We start from the raw sequence: 23,292 nt of genomic DNA, 5'->3' as shown, positions 1-23,292 counted from the left end.
TGGGCCAGATGGCTTTATTCTAATGTATCTTTTCAGTTGAATATAGACTGGGGAGAAAGGAATGAAGGAGGCAGTCACCTGGAAGAATTTTGCACGGGGCGTAATTTAATCATCTCTAACATTTGGTTTAAGAATTATGAAAGAAGATAGAAGGTTGTATACATGGAAGAGAGCTAGAATCAAAGTAAGGTTTCAGATTGATTGTATAATAGTAATACAGGGGTTTCAGATCGATTGTATAATAGTAATACAGGGGTTTCAGATCGATTGTATAATGATTGTAGAATTAGAGAAAGCCGTTGACATGGTTGACTGATATACTATCTTTGAATTTCTGAATGTAGCAGGGGTAAAATACAGGGAGCAAAAGCCTATTTACAATTTGTGCTGAAACCAAACAGCAGTTATAAGAGTTGAGGGGCATGAAATGGAGCCTGTGGTTGAAAAGGAAGTGAGACATGGTTGTAGGCTATCCCCTATCTTATTGAATATATACGCTGAGCAAGCAGTAAAGGAATCCAGAGTAAAATTTGGAGTAGAAATTAAAGTTCAGGTAGAAGAAATAAAAACTTTGAGGTTTGCTGATGACATTGTAATTCTGTCAGAGGCAGCAAAGTACTCTGAAGAGCAATTAAACAGAATGGACAGTGTCTTGAAAGGAAGCTATGAGAGGAATATCAAGAAAAACTAAATGTGGATAATGGAAGTAGTTAAATTAAATTCAGGTGATGCCGAGGGAATTAGATTAGGAAACAAGAGACATAAAGTAGCAGATGAGTTCTGCTTTTTGGGCAGCAAAACAACTGATGATGGCCGAAGTTAGAGAATATAAAATGTGGACTGGCAAAGACGAGAAAAGAGAAGTTTGTTAACATCGAATATAGATTTAAGTGTTAGAAAGTCTTTTCTGAAGGGATTTGTCTGAAGTGTAATAATGGATGGAAGTGAAACATGGACAACAAACAGTTGAGACAAAAAGAGAAAAGAGGCTTTTGAGACATTGTGCTACAGAAGAGTGCTGAAGATTAACAACAATGTACGAAAAGACCGATTGCTATTCACCGTAAAGAAATCATGTCAAACTGTAGAGAGGCACAATTAAAAGACACTTGCTAAAGATTTAGGCCACAGCCCTCATCAGTAAAAGAAGATATGAGAGACAAATGCTGTCTGGTAAGGTGTGCGGGGACTAAACTGCCAGCAAGCGCAGTGTCAGGAGGTTGAGGGGCAGGGAGATGGTGAAAAGAGGAGGGAAGATTGGCGGATGCATTGGCAAAGAGCTGCAAATAAGCAGGGTGGGAGATGAGAATGGGGAGGAGATGATAGGACAGCGGTGATGGAAACTGTTGGGTGGAGGGTGTGGGGCAGTATGTTACCTTAGGTTGAGGCTGGGATAATTATGGGAGCAGAGAATGTGTTGTAAGGTTAGCTCCCATTGGCGTTGTTCAGAAAAGCTGGTTGTGGAGGGAAGGCTCCAGATGGCTAGGGTAGGGAAGCAGCCATTGAAATCAAGTGTGTTATGTTCAGCCACATGCTGTGCCACAAATGTGTTATGTTCAGCCGTGTGTTGTGCCACAACATGTGGCTGAACATAACACACTTGATTTCAATGGCTGCTTCACTACTAGAGCTGTCTGGATCCTTTCTTCCACCACCAGCTTTTCTGAACTGCACTGATGGGAATTATCCATACAACACATTTTCCGCTCTCATAATTATCCTGTCTTCAACCTATGGTAACATAATGTCCCCACACCCTCCACCCTACAATTTCCACCCCCTCTCTCCTATCATCTCTTCCCCATTCTCTTCCGGTTATTTGAAGCACTGTGTCAATACATCCCCCCATCTTTCTCCACTCCTCTCCTTTTTGCTCCTTTCTTCTCCTCCTCCTTGCCCCACAACCTCCTGATGCTGCACCTGTTGGTAGTCTAGTCCCTACACAGTCCACCAGACAGCATTCGTCTCTCTCCCCATCTGTATACTACTATCACTGTCCCCATCACCACTTCCTCCAGATTGCTGCTAGCATCCCACTGCTAGCATCCCACGTGATGTTGCATTCTGGCTGAAGATTCTAGAGTTGGCGGTCACGTGAGTGTGAGGTGTACTAACTAGTGTGTGTGAATAATGTGTGTCTCTATTTTACTGATAAAGGCTGTGACTGAAAGATTTATGTAAGTGTCTTTTAACTGTGCCTGTCAGCAACCTAACTTTACGGTAAGTAGCAATATGTCTTTTCCTACGGCGTTGACATTCCTATCTGTAGTTTCCAGTGCTGAAGATTAGATGGGTGATCATGTAACTAACGAGGAGGTACTGAATAGAACTGGGAAGTCAAGAAATTTGTAGCACAACCTGACTAAAAGAAGGTATCAGTTGATAGGACACATTCTGAAACATTAAGGGATCACAAATGTTGTATTGGAGGGAAGTGTGGGGAGTAAAAATGATAAACGCAGATCAAGAGATGAATGCAGTAAGCAGAGTCAGAAGGATGGAAGGTACAGTAATTATTTGGAGAAGAAGAGACTTGCATAGGATAGAGCAGCATGGAGAACTGTGTCAAACCAGTCTGGACTGAAGACAACAACAACAACAACAACAACACATATTTTCAGCATAATATGTAACAAGTAAGTGTGAACTCTTGGTTTATAGTATTTCATCCACAGTTGCTATTCTTATTTTTCTTGAACTGTTTGTAACCAATATGTAATTTCTAGGCCTTACAACCTCCTTCTGAAAAAGATAAATTTATAATAATAATAAATGAAAAGAACCAGTTTGCTTTTGTACTACAATATTATGTATAAACAAAAGCAAACTGGTGCTTTTAATTTATTATTATAATGTTGTTCTACCAAGAACCGACGGAAGATTCTGTTAATAAATTTATAATTATCAAAACCTAGGTCAAGGATTCGTATAAACTCGAGTTCCGCAACTAGTTGACTGATTTTTTTTAACCTTTCCAAGACTGTCACCTTATCAGTTTATAGCCATGTTCAAGATTTTTAAATACATTGATGTACCATGAAGCATTATCTAAATGGGACAGAAATCAGTATATGTGATGTACATGTAAAATAATTTATTTATTCAAACAAATTATTACAATTTCAGCAAAATTGGATAATTTATTCAAGGGAAAAGGCTTCATAAATTGAGCAAGTCAATAATGCATTGATCCATCTATGGCATTTTTGCAAGCAGTTATTTGGCTTGCCATTGATTGATAGAGTTTTTGGGGGTCCTCCTGAGTGATATCGTGCCAAATTCTGTCAAATTGGTACATTATATCTTCAAAATACCAAGATGGTTGGAGGGTCCTGCTCATAATACTTCAAATGTTCTTAGTTGGAGAGAGATGTGGAGATCTTGCTGGCCAAGGTAGAGAGTGGCAAGCACAAAGACACGCAGTAGAAATGTCCACTGTGTGCAGGCAGTCATTATCTTGCTGAAATGGAAGCCCAGGATGGCTTGCCATAAAGGGCAACAAAATGGGGTGTAGAATATTGCCGACGTACCACTGTGCTGTAAGGGTGCCGTGGATGACATCCAAAGGGGTCTTGCTAGGAAAGAAATAACGCCCCAGACCCTCACTCCTGGTTGCTGGGCCAAATGGCAGCCAACAATCAGGCTGATATTGCACCACTGTCTGGGACATTTCCAGGCACATCTTCAGCCTACAATCTCATTGATTGGAGTGGAGAATTCTCTTCAGTGATGAGTCCCACTTCAAGCTTAGCCCCCACGACCAGTGAAGATGTGTCTGAAGATGTAACATATAGTGATGGGATACCGACTTGACTGTTGCCCATCGTTCAGCACTATGTCCGAGAGTTGTGGTATGGGGTGCAAGCCATTTCTTTTCATAGTAGAACCCCTGTGCTTGTCATCTGTAGCACACTTACACCATAGTGGTAAATCAATGATACACTACACCCCATTTTGTTGCCCTTCAATACAAGCTATGGTGGGCTTACAACTTGGGAAGATATATCCGTCCTTACACCATGAGTTTCTACTGCTTGTCTTGGTACTTGCCAGAGAAAGGCCAGCAAGGTTTCCAGATCCCTCCCCAGTTGAGAATGCTTGGAGCATTATAGGCAGGGCCCACTAACAAGCTTGGGGTTTTGTCAGTCTAATGCACCACTTGGACAGAATTTGGCATGATATCCCTCAGGAGAGCATCCAATAACTCTATCAATCAGTGTCAAACCAAGTAACTGCTTGCTTAAGGGGCAGAGGTGGACCAACGTGTTGTTGACTTGCTCAAGTTGTGAATCTCTTTCTTTTGTATAATTCATCCAATTTTTCTGAACTTGTAATCATTTGTCTGTCTGTATATATACATCACTTCTGCTGATTTCCATCCCATTCAGATAATTCCTTTGTCATGCATCCTTTTTTCTAAGAGCATATAAATTTAACTGTTAGGATGCCTTTCCAGAAGATGTTTATTCCTGAAGGTAATTGTACGGAGCGTAGCATTATATGGGAGTGAAACAGTGCAGACAAGAAGGTAGTAGAGGCATTCAAAATATGGTGCTACAGAAGAATGTTGTAGATTGTATGGGTTGATTGAGTAACTAATTCATTCATTCATTGTGATCCGCAAATCCTGTCAAGAAGGAGAACCTGCAGAATGAGGAATAAATCAAGGTGTTCAGTAACTCAAGAGATAGGTACCAGAGAAGCTTAATCTGACTGCTGCATTAACGTTAACAGTTTTTATACTGCTAAATGCTGGTCGTGCATGTACCTCCCAAATTCAAACAAGTAAATCAGTAAGAAAGCTGTTAATTTGAAGAATCTACTGTGTCCTCTGTTGTGTTAATAGCTGATTTTTATCTGCTATTTATAATGTAATATTTATTTGATTACAAGAGTATTTTTCAAAGAAAATATTTTCTTACACCTGTAAATACTGGATCTTATTACAACAATATAGGAAGGATATTCCTTATTTTTGTTATTCCTTCCTGGACATTCTTCTGTTTGTCTTATTTATGGTACAATAATAATTCAGCTTTATAAAAAACACTGCTATGTACCAAGTAGCTAACAAAATTTTTTGGTCCGAGTAACTAGTGAGGTAAGATTTTAATTTTCTTTTGAACTGTTAGGGATTCCCAATTTCTTGCTTTTCATTAGGTGAAAGTGCGTTGACTGTTTTACCATCAGAGTGTTTGTTAAGATTATCTTGTGTCTTGTATTGTGACTCTGTAAACACAGTTTGCCTGCTACCTATTTTTATTAATAGCTACAAAAAGTGTTAGGGATAAATGCATTGGAAAAAGAGTCTAAGAATTCCAAGATCCTTGAAAAGTCTTGTGCAAGACTTATGGTTATGTGCGTTATATATTAAAAATAAGTGGTGCAACACTTTTTTTTATGAAAGCAGTTTGGTTTTATTTCGGCTTCCAATGCACCATATTATACCCTTCCCTTTTGGGTGCAAAGCACTATTTTTCAACATAATCACCATTCAGTGTGACCTTACTGGAAGGGCCTGTATGCACACATGGTTCAACTCTGCTAGTCAATGTTGGTGGCAACATCTTGCTTCATCAGTAGCCTCCCCAACAGCCATGTACTGCTCCCCACAGAGTGCATCCTTCATTGTGCCAAACAGATGAAAATCGGAAGGTGCGAGTTCTGAGATGTAGGGTGGATGAGGAAGGATAGTCCAGTGAACGACGTGCATTGTCATGGAGAAGCAGAAATTCTTTTGCATTTTTGTGGCGGTGAACACACTGAAGTTGTTTCTTCAATTTCCTGAAGGTAGCGCAGTACACTTCTGGTTGATTGTTGCATCATGAGGGAGGACATCAAAGGGAATCCCAGTAGACTAGTGCCATAACTTTACTGGCTAAGGGTGCAGCTTTGAACTATTTCTTCAGATGAGCCACAGCAGTGTGCTGTAGGATGGTACGTGGGAGATCGGATAGGTTTGTGTGACCTTGTTGCAATGGTGGCAAGACACTTCACCTCATGACTCACTGTGTTTTAATTCACTGGCAGTTGTCTTCAAATGCCTATAAATATTTGCAGTGCTCTGGTTATCTCTGAGGCATAGCCATCTGTGCTCTGGTGGCATAGCCATCAACACACTGGACTCACATTTGGGAGAAAGATGGCTCAAATTTCCATCTTACCATCCAGATTTAGGTTTTCTGTGATTTCCCTAAATGACTTCAGGCAAATGCCTGGAGGGTTCCGTTGTAGAGGGGACGGCCACTTTCCTTCCCTATCCTTTTGTATCTGAGCTTGTGCTCCGTCTCTAATGACTGTGCTGTTAATTGAATGTTAAAATCTTCCTTCTGTTATAACTTCCTTGCATGCTGTGTAGTTCCTTAGTGGATACAGAAGTGAGAAACAGGTTCTATGTATGAACAGAGAATTCAGATATTAATTTATTTTACATCTGATATCAAATAGTAAAAGTAATACATAACTTTGTTGCTGTAGTTGGAACATAATTCTTAACACTAGCTTTGAATGTTGAAACGTAGACAGATACTGCAGATTTACAAATCAGCCAGTAATCAACACAATATCTATTCAGTAGATCAGAAGCCCTGGCCACTATGTAAGTCTGTAAATGTTATTCAAAAGGCAAACACACAAAATGGGATCAGTGCAAAAGTGTTCGAACTCAAATACACACACTGCTTGGTGTCCTGAGAGGGGATTTTTGCATCTCATTGTCAGCAGCATAATCATTCATGGCAGTGCCCTTGTGCTGTTGTGGTGGCTGTAGGAAACGCAGCAGTGTAACTGGCGTCGCACGTACACACATAAAAAAAATATTTTATATCACCTCAATTCCGAGAGTTCTGGGACCTATACAGAAAACTGGAACAGAGATCAACATAAACATCATTTCTGCCCTTTTTATTGCTCATGAAAACCACACATTGTATGTTGTACCACCATACAGGGAGACCGTCAGAGGTGGTGGTCCACACCGGTACCTCTAATACCCAGTAGCACGTCCTCTTGCATTGATGCATGCCTGTATTTGTCATGGCATACTATCCACAAATTCATCCAGGCACTGTTGGTCCCACTCCTCAATGGCTACTCGGCGTAGATCCCTCAGAGTTGTTAGTGGCTCACATCATCCATAAACAAGCCTTTTCAATCTATCCCAGGCATGTTCGATAGGGTTCATGTCTGGAGAACATGCTGGCCACTCTAGTTGAGTGATTTTGTTATCCTGAAGGAAGTCATTCACAAGATGTGCATGATGAAGCCGCGAATTGTCATTCATGAAGACGAATGCCTCGCCAGTATGCTGTCAATAGGGTTGCAGTGTTGGTCAGAGGATGGCATTCACGTATCGTATGGCCATTACGGTGCCTTCCATGACCATCAGCGGTGTACGTCGGCCATACATAATGCCACCCCAAAACAGCAGGGAATCTCCACCTTGCTGCACTTGCTGGACAGTGCGTGTAAGGCGTTCAACCTGACCGGGTTGCCTCCAAATACGTCTCCAATGATTGTCTGGTTGCAGGCATATGTGACACTCATCGTTGAAGAGAATGTGATGCCAATCCTGAGCAGTCCGTTCGGCATGTTGTTGGGCTCATCTGTAACATGCTGCGTGGTGTCATGGTTGCAAAGATGAACTTCCCCGTGGATGTCAAGAGTGAAGTTGCACATCATGCAGCCTATTGTGCACAGTTTGAGTCATAACATGACGTCCTGTGGCTGCACAAGAAGTATTACTCAACATGGTGGTGTTGCTATCAGGGTTCCTCCGAGCCATAATCCTTAGGTAGCGGTCATCTTTTGCAGTAGTAGCCATTGGGTGGCCGAGTGAGGAATATCATTGACAGCTCCTGTCTCTCTGTATCTTCTCCATGTTCAAACAACATTGCTTTGGTTCACTCCGAGATGCCTGGACACTTCGCTTGTTGAGAGACCTTCCTGGCACAAGGTAACAACATGGACATGATTGAACTCTGGTATTGACCGTCTATGTATGGTTGAACTACAGACAACACAAACTGTGTACCTCCTTTCTAGTGGAATAACTGGAACTGATCAGCTGTTGGACCCCCTCCGTCTAATAGGCACTGTTCATGCATGGTTGTTTACATCTTTGGGCAGGTTTAGTGACATCCCTGAACAGTCAAAGGGACTCTGTCTGTGATACAATATCCACAGTCAATGTCTATCTTCAGGTGTTCTGGGAACTGGGGTGATGCAAAACTTCTTTTGATGTGTGTATTTGAAAGTGTGGCCAACCATATAGCAGCCAATATCGCACCTTCCTTCCTTCCTTCATTAGTTTGTGTGTTGACCCCATTTTAACTTCTGATTAAGCTTGATCATAAAGAATTTCACACAGTTTGCTTCATTTAGTGTTTGACCAGTAATATTTACTTGTGGTGCCAACAGACACCGGTATTGAAGAGGTACTGAAACAAGTTGGAGAAAAAGAAATTTATAGTAAAAGCAGTCTAAAAGAAGAGATTGTTGAATGGTACACATCCTGAGGCATCAGGGGATCATCAATCTGGCAGTAGAGGGAAAGGGGTATTAAGAGTAAACTGTTTGAAATGATATGGATGTTGATTGCAGTATTTATGCAGGGCTGAAGAGGCCTCCACAGAATGGACTAGTGTAGAGAGATGCATGAAACTAGTTCCTCGACCTGAGGACTGCAATAACCTCACAACTTGTAAAACTCACCACTACCTTTTTTTTTTTTTTTTTGACTGTGATGGAATTGGTGAGGTGCAATCAATGCAATGTCACACTGTTATTGCAGCACAGCGTGTCTTATTCACAGGTGGTGGCTCAGTTTTCCTCAAATCACGCCAACAACAACACCAGCAGCAGCAGCACCAGCAGCAACAAGCTGCAACAGCAACCACACCTACATCAGAAGACACTCCTGCTCCAGCAAGTGGCGCGGGTGGATCGGGAGACGAGTCTTCCGTGCGACGAGGCATTCTTCGAGAGCAGCGGTCCGGCTCCACTGAGACCAGAGATGACTCGGCACGGTCCAGCACACCACTGTGGGAGATGAACCCGGCACACATGACAGGTGGCCCTGTTGTACTGATAGCTCAGTTGTGGTGTATATTTGCTGGGACTCACTTCACAATTTCTTCTGTTTATAACTAGCAGGGTTTGGAAAAATTTGGGGCATAATTATAAAGTTTTAATTATCACATCAAATAATAAGTTTACTTTATTAATTTTTAATGAAAACAATCCATTTCTGAAAACATAATATAATTGAATAGATAAAAAAAGAAATCTACTCACCAAGTGGTGGTGGGAGAACACACATTTAAAAGTTATTAAAATGTGCAAAGTTTCAGAGCCATTAGCTTCTTCTTCTGGCAGAAGTTGAAGGGGAAGCAAGAGAAAGGACTGGTGAGGCTTAGGAAATGGAGAGAGTTATAGAAAAGTCACACAGAACCCTGGGTCAGGGGAGACTTACCAGACAAGATAAGAAGGAAAGACTGTTGGGGACTGCATTGGACAAGATTAGGAAACCTGAGAACTTAAAGGTGGAAGATTTGGTAATAAGCAAGTCAGAGATTACATCATATATTCCCTCCCATACAGCCTTGGCATTTGAGGCAAATGTATTTGTTCAGACACGGACTCTTTACAGCAGTATGCCGCCATTCTCACCTCAGACTACACTGGACACAATTATCCCAGCAAACTAGTTTCAATCCTGGTACTGCTGATCCCTCCAAAACTCATCTTAGAAGTACACCTCTTGTCATTCGGTACTATCCTGGTCTTGATTGTATCGAGCAGCTACTCTGACAAGGCTGTGACTGCCTAAAACTGTGCTCTGAAATCCCGTCTATTCTGTCTTGACATTTTGCCAACCACATCTAGAATACCTTATCATCACCCCTCAATCTCCACAATATCCTGATCAGAAAGTACACTCCTTCTGCGCCCAATTCCTTACCCTATGGTTCCTACCTGTGTGACCTCTGTAAGACTTACCCTTTGTACCTTCCTACCATCATTTTTTACCATACTTGCCATCTGGATTCTCCCACCTGACACCAATTTCTCAGGGCTCCACTGCTGGGAACTGGCATTACAACATGCCCTTGGTTCTCACCACCCATCTGGCTTAAATTTATGTTAATTTCTTCAGTCTCAGCATTTCTTTTCAGTGACTATTACTTTTCTTCACTCGCTTGTAGTTTTATAATGTGTTATTTTCTGGCCTATCTCCTTGCCACTCCCCCCTCCTTCCACAACCCCATACCCCACCTGTCTGCCATACATAATATAATGCACCAAGCTATCCACTCTTATTATCTTTTGCACAGTGTTTTGCCAATAAGCTCTGCCTTGCTTATTACTCTATCTTCCAACCTTTTAAGCTTTCAGGTTTTCAAATCTCACCAGTGCAGCCTCCAATAGTTAGTCTTTCCTTCTCAACCCATCTGGTAATTCTTCCCTGATCTGGGGTTCTGTGCAGCTTTTCTGTAATTCTGTCCATGCCCTAAACCACACCAGTCCTTTTTCTTCATACATCTTCCTTCCCAGTCAGCCTTTTTTGTATAAGAAGGAACCACTACCTCCGAAAGCTTGCACAATAAGAAATTTTGTGTGGGTTTGCAGGTCTGTGTGTGCAGTGATGGTACATACTGAAATCCCTGGGCTACGTACCATAGCAAAACGCTAGAGGAGCCAAAACAAAATAGTATTCTTCATTGATAAAGTGAAGTATCGTACAGTAATTGATTTTATGCATTTGAAAGGGTACAATGCTGCGTTTTGTGTGGCAACAGTGCACCATCATAATACACAACAGTTAGATGGTAGGGATCTTTCCAGTATGGTAAAACAAATCTGAATGATAAAGAGCAAAGTTACACACCATCTCTCTGTGAAGGACTGTGAACTGTAGATGAAGAGGAGATCCTGGTGCTTGAAGACCAGTGTATCACAATTGATGTGATAGAAGAAAAAATGAAAATCAGTTACAGATCAGTTCTCAACATTGTGTACAAGATTTTGAACACAACAAAGGTCACTGCTCGCTGGGCTCCACAACTACTCACACTCATTCAAAAAGAGGAAATGTTGCAGCAGCTTTGTTGGGCCAGTCCAGATGCATTTTTGGCTGCTTAATCACTGTATATGTTTACTAGACATACCAATGTGACTCTGAGGCAGAGGAGCAGAGCAAGCAGAGGAAAACATGTAGCTTCATGACAAAGGCAGTACCCAGCCATTGTCAAGCGAGGTCGTGCTGTGTGTTTCTTGTGGTGCTAATAGGTCATGTTTGTGAGGGTCAAATAATTACAGGAGTGTGCCACCAAAATCTCTTGATATGTTTACAGTAGACTGTCAACAAAATTACATCTAGATATAAAGCCGTACTGTGCAAGTTACCATACAGTATGTGACGGAGGGTATCTTGTGTACTACTGTCACTTCTTCCTTTTTCTGTTCCAATCCCAGATGGTGCACGGAAGTAATGTTTGCCAGTAAGCCCCCAAGTTGTGTTGCGACATGTTCTTCATTCAGAAAAACATGTTGTTCCTCTTCCTCATAATCAGATGAAAGATGTTAGTATAAAAATGTTGTTTAGGTAGTTAGTACGTGAGGAACTTTCCATGGTGCACACACTGGTTTGACAGATGTACGGAGTTGTAGTTAGACCACGAGGACAGAACACCACCGAGGAGTGATTGAGCATCTCTTGTTATGAACGAGTCGCTTATGCTTTGGTGTCGTGGTTTGGTGGTGTTTTGGGTGGCAGAGAACAAGAGGCAATGCTGACAATGACAATCCCCCCAAAACAAGTTGAGAGAACATTAAGAAAAATGTCAATCTATTTAATTTTGTTTGGAGATTCTCGTCTGTTTTCTGTCTGAGATTTCGTCTGGAGATGATGCTATGATTAACAAGAGATCTCTTCACCCAATGTTGTAATTGTTATGTAAGAGCAACAAAAATATACAAGAATTCTTGAAAAAGGAATTACATCATTCTGTAGTTCTAATACTACAAAGCTCTTCCAGCCCTCAACCCTCTGCAGACAGAGAAGTCCTATGGCAAAGTGGCACTGCATAGTAGGTCCAACTGCATCAAGAGAAATCTGGACAGACAGTCATAGAAGACTGTATTTAAGGTAAAAAGTATCACCGATAGCATCAGGGTGACAGATCATTTGGAAGGAAACACGCCTTCTGGACTTAGTACAGCTATAGAATGGCACCGTTGCGCACCAATGTGAGCTTGACTCTCTCTAATTCTACTTTTGTGGTCTTCTCATGAGGTTTACATAGGAGGAAGCAACGGATTGGTTGACTCTTCTAGGAATTTGTGCTCTCAGAATTTTAACAGCAAACCTCACTGTGATCACAACACATCTCTTATTGTGTCTGCCACTAAAGTTAGAAGAGCATGTCTGTGACAATTTTGCTCTTTCTTTGAATCTTCGCTATTTCTTTTGTCAATCCTTTCTGATAGAGTTCCCAGGCTGATGAACAATAGCAGAGGATCACTTGAACAATGGTTTTGTTAGCCACCTTTTTTGTCAGTGGACTATGCTTCCTGAAGATTCTCCCAATGAATCTTTAAGTCTGGCATTTGCCTTTCCTGTGATTAGTTTTATGCACTTATTACACTTTAAATCAACCCATACACACATTCCCAGATATTTACTGATTTAATGGATGTGAACTGCTTGCAATGCTCTTTCTGCAATCATGCAGTTATACAGTAATGTGTCTTTCCACATCTTGTGTGAAGTATGGTACATTTGTTTACGATAAAGGCAGCTGTCGATCCCTGCTCCGAGCATTGATTCTCTGCAAGTCTTCCTGCATTCCACTACAATTTTGTAGCATTCCAATTTCCATGTACCAAACAGTATCATCTGCAAACTGCCTCATGGAGCATTCGACATTTTGTAATAGAGTAATGGTTCTATACCACTGCCCTTTGGTTGTACTGTATTTATACCTTATCATTCTTGCAGATTTACACTGTCTAAATCTTTCTCTTACACCTTCCCCCATAATAATCCCAGATTAATTGCCCCTTGATGCCACCCAAATTTTGCATATGTCTTTTACTGTGTCTGACTTCATTGCTTCAAATTCCGACTTTTATTGTTGTTGAGTGTGATAAAGCTTTTACTTTGTTTTGCTGTGGGATACGTCATGTACGGATCATGCTTCCCCTTCTCACTGTCTTTACCATCAGTTACACTTTTAAAGTATTTCATTTGGCAATCATTTCATTCACTGTAGTGTCCTTTGTATGCTTCTACTGCAAAATTGGAATTAGTGAAATTTTTCAAACTGTCTTGGAGCAACCACATAAAAATTATGTTATGTAAAATTGGTAAAGGTACATTTGCCCAGATGAAACTACCTGTGTGTGTTAGTATTCCGTTGCAGAAAGTTGTCTATTATGATTTAATAAACAGTTAAGGAGCATATTGTACTATTCTATTAGGCTGCCGAAGGAATACAAGCAATGTATTTAATTTCCAAAAGAAGGCAGTGAGGATAAAATGCAGAGCTAAATGTGGATCTGGCTTCAGGAAACTAAACATTACGACTCTGTGATCGTTAATACCTTGCGGTGTGTAATTACCATCAAAGAGAACTATTTATTGTAAATACCAGCAGTATAAGATGGGCTGTAACTGCAATACCAGCAACAAACATGGCATAGTATCATTCCACTGCACATATCAAAAAGCACAGAAGTGCTTCGTAACCAAATCAGCTGAACTCTTCTTTGCCATACCTCAGTGCATCAGGGAGCTACCAGATAAACAATTCAAAAGAAAGATCAAAGAATTGCTATTACAACTAAGTTCATATGAAGTTGATGGATTTTTAATCGAAACAAAAAAATAGTGTGATTGTAACATATTTATTGTTGTGCTTGCAGAATTATAATTTGATCCATCAGTGAACAGTAACATAATGCATGCTGAATTTTTTAATGTCGTAAATATTTGTGTCAGTAATATATTGCCATATGCAGAACCATGACGGTAAATAACTTTTTGTATGTGTATATATTGTGCATGTGTATGTATTCTGACTTCAATGATTTGAAAAATGCCAGATTATTGCCTTGAGCTGCTGGTGAAGTACTTTGTCTATACAACCAGTTTCAGTCGTCTGACCATCGTCAGGTTCATAAAAGTATTCACAGCATAATGTTAGGTGATTTTACGTTGTTGCTGAATATGATGCTATGAATATTTCATAAAAGTATTCACAGCATCATACTCGGCAAAACATGCAAAATCACCTAACATCATGCTGTGAATACTTTTATGAACCTGACAATGGTCAGACAACTGAAACTGGTTATATAAATAAAGTATTTCATCAGCAGCTCAAGGTGGTAATATGACATTTTTCAGATATATGAGGGCTTGGAGGTACCACCTCCTGAAAATGTATTGACTTCATTGATGCTTGTAATACCTCAGATGATCACTGAGGTCTCTACAATAGTAAAAATTCAGTGCAGTACAGTTCAGTGTTGTTGATACAATTCAATAAAAATCATTTAATGAAACTAATGTGAGCCTTCGGTTTTTGCAGGTGAACAGAAACAGCAGTGGAGGCGGCAAGAGCTGGAGGACGAGCAGAGAAAGAGCGTGCGCTTCAATCTCCTCGACTCTGCTGATCTGGACATCCGATTTCAGACATCTGACAACGAAAATGATGAAGAAAATGGGTCTGAGGTCAGTAAATGCTACTAATTAGTGCATTAAGTCTGTCTTTTGGAGTCATGAGACATCATATGTGTCTTGTCTTGTCCCTTCTTCTTTGTGCCAACACATCTTTTGCTCTCATACCTGTTAATTCTGTATGAGCTTTCTTTTATCTGTAAGAATGTTGTTTAAGTCTTTAGTATTCATTCTTTGGACATGTCTCACATCTCCAATTTCCTAAATGGAGTGGAAATTGATGAGAAGGAAATTTATTGATGGGTATTCCAGTCTGGCATATGATATACTTGCCTAATAGAGAACACACTGTTCAGTGAACAGGCTTGTAGAAAAGACTGAAAGTTGTTAGGCTGTCAGTTGTCAGTTCAGTTCTTTATCAGCCATTGACCACTCACAGTGGAATAAGTTTAGTCATTGAGTATAGAATTGATAACAAGATTTCAGAAAAGTTCTTGCAATTTAATTCCTACTCCTGTAATGGTTCTTGAAAACTGATATCAACTATTTTTATTTAAAATAGTTCTCTTACTGTGCAAAGTGAGTGGTACAACAGTCAATCATGAATCTCAACTTTAAAAATATCATTTATGAGGAAATGAACAGATTTAAGAAGTTTATTGAAACATTGCTATTTTGTGCACATTTCTAGTCTTCGACACAGTGTATCAAAGTCCAATTAGCCTCTAGTATTGTGAGAATATATATCCTTTCTAGTGTCAAACTTACTCAAATTGTTTTAGACTTAAAAGTGTGTAGATTTATTAGTTTACAAAAGTCAGTATTTCACTATATTCAACTTGATAAAGAAAGGCTGGCAGTGTTCCTTAGAGCTCATTTTGTTCATTATTCTGATTACTTTTTTTTAACTTCCCTAATAAAACACAAAACAGTCCAACAAGACTGGACACTTCCAACCCACAACTCATCATCAGCTGACGAAGATTTGTTTTGCTTATTTTTCTGACTTCTGTATGTTATTTGATGGACTATTTCCAGCTGAGAAATTGGTGGTAAGGAGTAGCCAGAGCCAAAATTGAAACAACAAGTAAATAATAACTTCCAAAATTTCAATCAAACACAATACGCAAGGATCCTGTAGATTTGCACTCTCCAGGGAATATAACATTTTATTAGATCACCGTTACAGTCTAGTGCATAGCATTGTGAGCTACTGATGTGGAGGCCCTGGGTTCGATTCCTGGTGACACCTTCCTATTTTTCTGTGTTGCCGAAGTCTGGAAAGGAATTCAGGCAGCCTCTTTAGACTAGACAAGAAGCTACTCAATAAAATAAGTTGCAGAACTCCTCCGCGAGCCACTAAAATTGCATCAGATTGGAAGGTCTACACTAGACAGAGAGCCACGTGGTATTCATTTATTTAATACTGCATTACTTACCTCTTCTTTTTACTGCTCACCACATATCAAAGCTAACATTAGTTAGTAAGTCTGCACTATATGTGAGTGAAAAAAGATTCTAAATGCTATTGGAATGAATGTGGTATACTGTACAACAGTATTGTGAAAAACAAAGTTGCTACTCATCATATAGCGGAGATGCTGATTGAGTTGCAGATAGGCACAAAAAAGAAAGACTGTCACAAATATAGCTTTCAGCCAGTAAGGCCTTCGTCAGAATTAGATGACAAGCACACACACACACTCACGCAAATGCAACTCACACACATGACTGCAGTCTCAGGCAGCTGAGGCTACACTGCAAGCAGCAGCACCAGTGCATGATTGGAGTGACAACTGGATGGGGGTAACGAGGAGGCTGGGGTGAGGAGGGGGAGGGATAGTTGGATAGGGGTGGCGGACAGTGATGTACTGTTGGGGAGTGGAAAGGGACAAGGTGGAAAGAGGGTAGGGCAGCTATGTGCAGTCGGGAGGTTAGATGGAGGGCATCGGAAAGGTGGGGAGGGGGGGGGGGGGGGATAGCAGAAGAGGAGAGAAGTAAAAACACTGGGTGTGATGGAGGAACGAGGGCTGTGTAGTGCCGGAATGGGGACAGAGGAGGGGCTGCATGGGAGAGGAAGGTTATGAGAACATAGGATATATTGCGGGGAAAGTTTCCACCTTTGCAATTCAGAAAAGGTGTTAGTGAGAAGGATCCATATGGCACAGACTGTGAAGCAGGTATTGAAATGAAGGATGTCATGTTTGGCAGCATGCTCAGCAACAGGGTGGTCCACTTGTTTCTTGGCCAGAACGTGTCGGTGGCCATTCATGTGGACAGACACCTTGTTGGTTGTTATGCCCACACAGAATGCAGCACAGTTGTTGAAGCTTAGCTTGTCAATCACATGCCTGGTTTCACAGGTAGCACTGCGTTTGATAGGATAGGTGATATTTGTGGCCAGACCGGAATAGGTGGTGGTGGGAGGATGTATAGGGCAGGTCTTGCATCTATGTCTATTACAGGGGTATTAGCCATGAGGTAAGGGGTTGGGAACAGGGGTTGTGTAGGGATGGAAGAGTATATTGTGTGTTTTTCCGAATTTTTTCAGGTATAATTCTACGTTATTTACAAAATTTTTCGCATTTTTTTCACCACCATGGATCCTTGCTCCATCCATCTGTGTCAATGCAGAAAAGTTTCCTTACTCCTAGCCAGAACCCAGTCCCACATACTGTTCCTGTGTTGTTGCTTGGCTTATGGAATCCCCCCCAAGAGGCCTTACCGTCAAATTGTCCATCTCCAACTGCCATCCTTCCTTCCATAATGACCTCCACCTGTTCAGATTCCACCAATCCTTACTTCTGCAAAACCATATCAGTCTAGCACAAACCTCCTTGCAGTACCTTCTCTCCATCTGCAAAATTCTCCTGCTATGCAATCCCAAATTCCTGGAACCCATAACACACATTGAAACTCTTGCCCTCCAGGAACTAGTGCAACACACACAACGCCACCTCAAAAAGCTCCCCACCCTGCTCCCTTCCTACTCCCGTCTTGGAGTACCACTGTCCACCACATCTACAACAACCTCCAAACCTCCTCCCTGTCCCCTCATAGCTGACAAACCCTGTATCGCAGATCTACTACATTTACCCCACCCTCCAAAATTCCCTCCTACTACCACACATAATCCAGAACCTAAACGGACCCACAACACGGTCATGAACGTTTCCTCCAGAAGCCTTAGCCCCACTGATATATCAGTCCTTTCCAAAGGCCGCACCTTTTGCTCCACTCCCAAATTCAATCATGCTGGGACTTGTTAAAGACTTTCTCTCCTTCTCCTGGTCCCTACAGTGAAATCACTTTTTCGCCAGCAACCCTACCAATCTGACTTAACCAAAGACCAATGTTTAACTCTGCCTAACTCAGTTCACTCCTCCATCCAACCATGATCCACCCCCACTGCCCCAAATCACCCCATGTTAACTTTCCAGAATTTCTTAACCTTGTCTCACTGTCATTCCCCAAATCCCTCAACACGCAGACTAACCTTACATCTGTAGAAAGAACCGCAGTCCACCATCTAAAAGCTGATCCTGACCTTATAATCCTACCTGCAGATGAAGACCCCACAACTGTTTTTTTGAACTGTAAAGATTATCTGGCAGAAGGACTCTGCCAGCTGTCAGATACATCCACCTACTAACCTTGCCACAGTGACCCCAGAAACCCAGTAGGATCTCCAGTCACTCCCCAAATCCTTAGGCCCATCCCAGAACACATCCCCGGAGTCATCTCTCTGCTCACCCCTACCACTCACCGAACTCCTACCTTCTACATGCTTCCTAAAGTCCATAAACCCAACCACCCAGGATCCCCCATTGTGGCCAGCTACTGTGCCCCCACTGAGATAATCTCTGCTCTCCTAGACCAACACCTTCAATCTATTACCTGGAACCACTCTCCTATACAAAAGATACCAACCATTTCCTCCACCAACTCTCCAAAGTTCCTGTCCCTTTACTATACGATGCCGTGCTCGTGTCCCTTTACACTAACATCCCTAATGCTCATGGCCTTACCCCTATTGAACACTACCTTTCCCAATGCCAAATAGATTCCAAACCAATAACCTCCTTCCTAGTCACCATGGTCAACCACATCCTCACCCACAATTACTTCTCCTTTGAAGGCATACCTACAAACATATACAGGGTACAGCTATAGGCACCCACATGGGACCATCCTATGCCAACCTATTCATGGGCCATCTAGAGGAACCCTTCTAAACACCCAGAATCCTAAGCCCCTCACCTAGTTCAGATTCATTGATGACGTCTTTGCAATTTGGATTGAGAGTGAGGACACTATCCACACTCCTCCAGCACTTCAACAACTTCTTCCTGATTTGCTTCACCTTGTCCTACTCAACCCAACAAGCCACCTTTCTAGATGTTGACCTCCACCTCAGAGATGGCTACATCAGTACCTCTGCCCATATCAAACCTGCTAACCACCACCAATACCTCCACTTTGACAGCTGCCATCTCTTCCATACTAAGAAGTCTCTTTCATACATCCTGGCTAGCCAAGGTCATCACATCTGTAGTCCCTCTTGAAATATACTGAGGGTCTCACTGAAGTCTTCACAAATCTTAACTATCCTCCCAACCTTGTACAAAAACAAATCTCCCATGCCTTATCTTCCGAGTCTCCCACCACCTCACAAAGTGCCACTGTCTGGCCACAGAGGATTCCATAGTGGTATTCCACCGTCCACCAAATATACACAATATACTTGTCCATCCCTACACAACCTCTGCTCCAAATCCCCTACCTCATGGCTCATACCCTTGTAATAGACCTAGATGCAAGACCTGTCCTATATATTCTCCCACTACCAGCTACTCCAGTTCAGCCACAAACATCATCTATCTCCTCAAAGGCAGGGCTACCTGTGAAACCAGTCAACATGACATCCTTCATTTCAATGACTACTTCACAGCCTGTGCAATATGGATCCTTCCCACCAACACCAGCTTTTCTGAACTGGGGAAAAAAAAAAAAAAACCCTGGAGAAATGGCCACTCGCCTGCACTCAAGCCAGAGGGTGTTCCTGTTGTTGTCAGAATAAAATTTCATATTGGTGTTCATGCTCTACATACTGTGTCCAGCTATTTGGTACAAAATTGGATATTAGCCAGTTTAGGTATGTTTTGGTCTAAGGAATTTTGGTATCCCAACAGCCCTGATCTAACCCCTGGATTACTACATATGGAGTGCAGTTGAAAAGATCACCAACAAATCTTGACTTCCCATTGTCATGTCATTAAAGACCACCATTGGGACAGTGTTCACTCGTATGTAGTATACATTACATTGAACACGAGCACACTTCAGACAGAGGTTAGAGTTATTCAAGCTAAAGGGGGTAAACTGAATGACAGAGCTCTATATAGGTGCTCCTTATATCATGTAAAATAATTTTTTGTGATATTTAATCTCTCTCTAATGAAAATTTGTGTAAAGACACTGTTAAATTTGTTTGATTTTGGTGACACACCCTGTATTGTTGCAAATACCATACATTTATGTTGTTTTGGATCAGTGATTTGGTTTGTTTTATCTTTACTTTTTTCTGCCTGCTGCTATTTCAGGACTATGAAGAAGAGAGAATAGAGAACAATAAAGAAGAAACTTGGGATTCAGAAGAGGAGGATGAGAGAAAAGTAGAGAAGAGCCCTACACCCATGAAGAAAGTTACAGGTGTGTTGTACTTGGTGTACACACATTGATGAAGAGGCTGCAATGTTTACATTGAATTCTATAGGAATTTTGAAGGAAATGCTTTCATACAAATGATGAAGAAACCTGTTTATTCTTATTTATACGAAATTATCTCCCTCCCTTCCCATCTTTCTCTTCCCCCCTCTCCCCCCTCCCACCTCTCTCCCCCTTTCTTCCTTCCTCTCCAACTTTTTCCCTCTCCTGTCCTTGTCTCTCTCTTCATCTCCATCTTCCTCTCATTTTCCACTCCCTTCTCCCACTCTCCTCCTCTCTATATCTGTTTGTACTCTACCCAGAAAACTCCTTTCACTTTGTTGTGCAGCCACAGAGTTGTCTGTTGAAAGACCTGCCTCACATTACCCTGCTACCCCATACTCATCTTGTGCATCCTCCCTTACCCCCTCCCCACCTCCATTAGTCCAAGTAACTGCTCTCAATAACCAATAAACAGTCTTGATGCCACCACAAGAGTGTGTATTCAGATATCTGTGTGGTTGCACGCGTAATTTTTTTTACTTTTGCTCGAAAAAAGAATAAGAAGTCATATGGCTATGCGTGTCTATCCGCCACGTATCATTCCGCTAGAGGTAAGTGCTTACCTTTAATTTATTCTATGAATATGACATTAAATCTGTGCATACAAACTGATATGATGTTGGTGTTCTCTTAACAGTAGGGATATGTGTTAGCACAGTTTATGATGAATTATCACACAGGGAAGGCACATGTGCCCAAATTGTGTTTGTGATGTTAATAAACAAGTAACTCAAAGAACAGTTTAGGGCGAACATGTTGTTTCTGAACTCAATATGTGTATTGAGTGTTTTTCTTCATAATTATCATGGCAATTGGGGTATTTGTCATGACAGTGTATCATTAAGTTTTGTCTCCTCAGCAAGCTGCTGTTGAGCCCTGTCCTCATGGTGCCCTATAATTCCCTCACATCTGGTTTAGGTCAGCTTTCTTTCCCTCATACTACATGTGTGTTATTCCCTCCCCTATAATGTTGTTGTTCTTTTCTTCAGTCTGACTAACAGTTTGATGCAGCTTTTCATGCTAGTCTCTCCAGTGAAGACACCTTCATCTCTGAATACAGCCTACATACATTTGACCCTGCTTACTGCAGTAAAGCCTTGACCTCGATGTGCAATTTTTACATCCCCCCCCCCCCACACACACACACGCACACACACTTCCTTCCACTATTTAGCTGACAGTTCCTTGATGTGTCATGATATGTTCTGTCAACTGATCCCTTCTTTTGGTATAAATTCCTTTTTCCACAATTTAACCCAATATATCTTCATTTGTTATACAATATAGCTGTCTAATGTTCAGCATTCTTCTGTAGCATCACATTTACGAAGCTTCTATTCTCTTCTTGTCTGACCTGCTTGTTGTCCATATTTCAGTTCCATACAAGGCTACAATCAACACAGATATTTTCGCAAGACTTCCTTACATTTAAATTTATATTAGATGTTAACAGATTCATCTTTTTCAGAAATGCTTTTCTTGCTGTTGCCAGTCTACATCTAATACCTTACCTACTTTTACCGTCGTCAGTTATTTTGATGCCCAAACTTCAGAACTGCCCTGCTAACTTCAGAATTTCTAAGAGAGTATTCCAGTCAACATTGTCAAGGGATTTTTCTGTGTGTAAAAATGCTATAGAAGAAGGTTTTTCTTTCTTTGACCTATCTTCTGAAATATGTTTCTCCAGAGCACAAATTGATCTTCCATGAATTCATCTTCTATCAGCTCTTCCATTCTTCTGCAAATAACTTATGGCAGTATTTTGCAACCATGACTTATTAAGTAATAGTTCAGTAATATTCACACCTGTCAGTAAGTGCTGTCTCTGGCATTGGAATTATTGAATTCTAAGGGTATTTCTCCTGTCTTGTGTATTCACCATTCCGAGTCAATAAGTTTTGTCATGGCTTGCTCCCACAATGTCTCGATAATTTTTAGGAAATGTCATATATTGCGGAGACCTTGTTTTCAGTTAGGTCTTTCAATATTCCATTGAATTCCTCTTGCATATCATGTTTCCCAACTACCTTCATCAACTTCCTCTTCTGTTCGTATAATACTGCCACCTAGTTCATTTACCTTATACAGCGCTTCTAATATACATCATCTTTTCCTCCTTTGCTTAATACTGGCTTGGCTGCTGAATTCTTAGTATTCATACAAATTCCTCTCTTCTCCAAAGGTCTCTTTAATTTTCTTACAGGCGGCCTCTACTTTCGCCTAGCTACACATGCTTCTACAGCCTTGCATTTGTGCTCGAGCCATTACTGCTTAGCAATTGTGTACTTTTTCAGTCTTGTTTTTTTTTTTTTTTTTTTTTTTTTTTTAGATATCTGTACTGTCTTTCATCTGTTTCATTTGCTGCATTTTTATATTTTACATTCATTATCTCATGCATTATCCAATTTCTACTGGGCTTTGTTTTTTTGACTATTTGATCATGTGCATCTTTTATTATTTCATCTCTGAAAGCTACCCATTCATCTTCTGTTGTGTTCCTTACCCTTGTATTCCTTTCCCTTGACAAGCAAGGCTTATTCTGGCACCTTGTCAAGGATGCTATTGCAGTTAACTAATGCCACATTGTTGTTTTGTGCTCCATCTGGAAGGATAAATGTTCTCTTCCGAGACTGATCTTATAGAGGAGTTCAGTTAATCTAAAAATCAACCTTGTGAATGCCACATGTACTCTGTTACCAAATAGCTGCTTCCTTTCTGTAGTGCACTACAGACCTTTTGAATTGAGGGGGGAGGGGGGGGGGGGGAGGGCTATGATTCTCCATCTGATAGAAGAGGTCAATAAATCCTCGTCTGAGAGCATCACAGAGTAGTTTGAGCCT

At 41.1% G+C, this 23,292-nt stretch overlaps 1 protein-coding gene across 1 annotated transcript in view; it reads left to right on the top strand.

The window, feature by feature from the left end:
• LOC124717004 (centrosomal protein of 164 kDa) overlaps window positions 1–23,292 on the top strand; it is a 630,067-nt gene that overhangs the window by 423,083 nt on the left and 183,692 nt on the right. The window contains exons 7-9 of the mRNA XM_047243631.1: window positions 8,813–9,070; window positions 14,595–14,737; window positions 20,287–20,395. Of these exons, the coding sequence (XP_047099587.1) occupies window positions 8,813–9,070; window positions 14,595–14,737; window positions 20,287–20,395 (510 nt within the window). The remainder of the gene's footprint in view (window positions 1–8,812; window positions 9,071–14,594; window positions 14,738–20,286; window positions 20,396–23,292) is intronic.

The sequence above is a fragment of the Schistocerca piceifrons genome, chromosome 9 (genome assembly GCF_021461385.2).
Source record: "Schistocerca piceifrons isolate TAMUIC-IGC-003096 chromosome 9, iqSchPice1.1, whole genome shotgun sequence".
Classification (NCBI taxonomy): domain Eukaryota; kingdom Metazoa; phylum Arthropoda; class Insecta; order Orthoptera; family Acrididae; genus Schistocerca; species Schistocerca piceifrons.
Note: the sequence above shows the minus strand (reverse complement) of the source record. Positions and strands in the feature narration are given on the sequence as shown.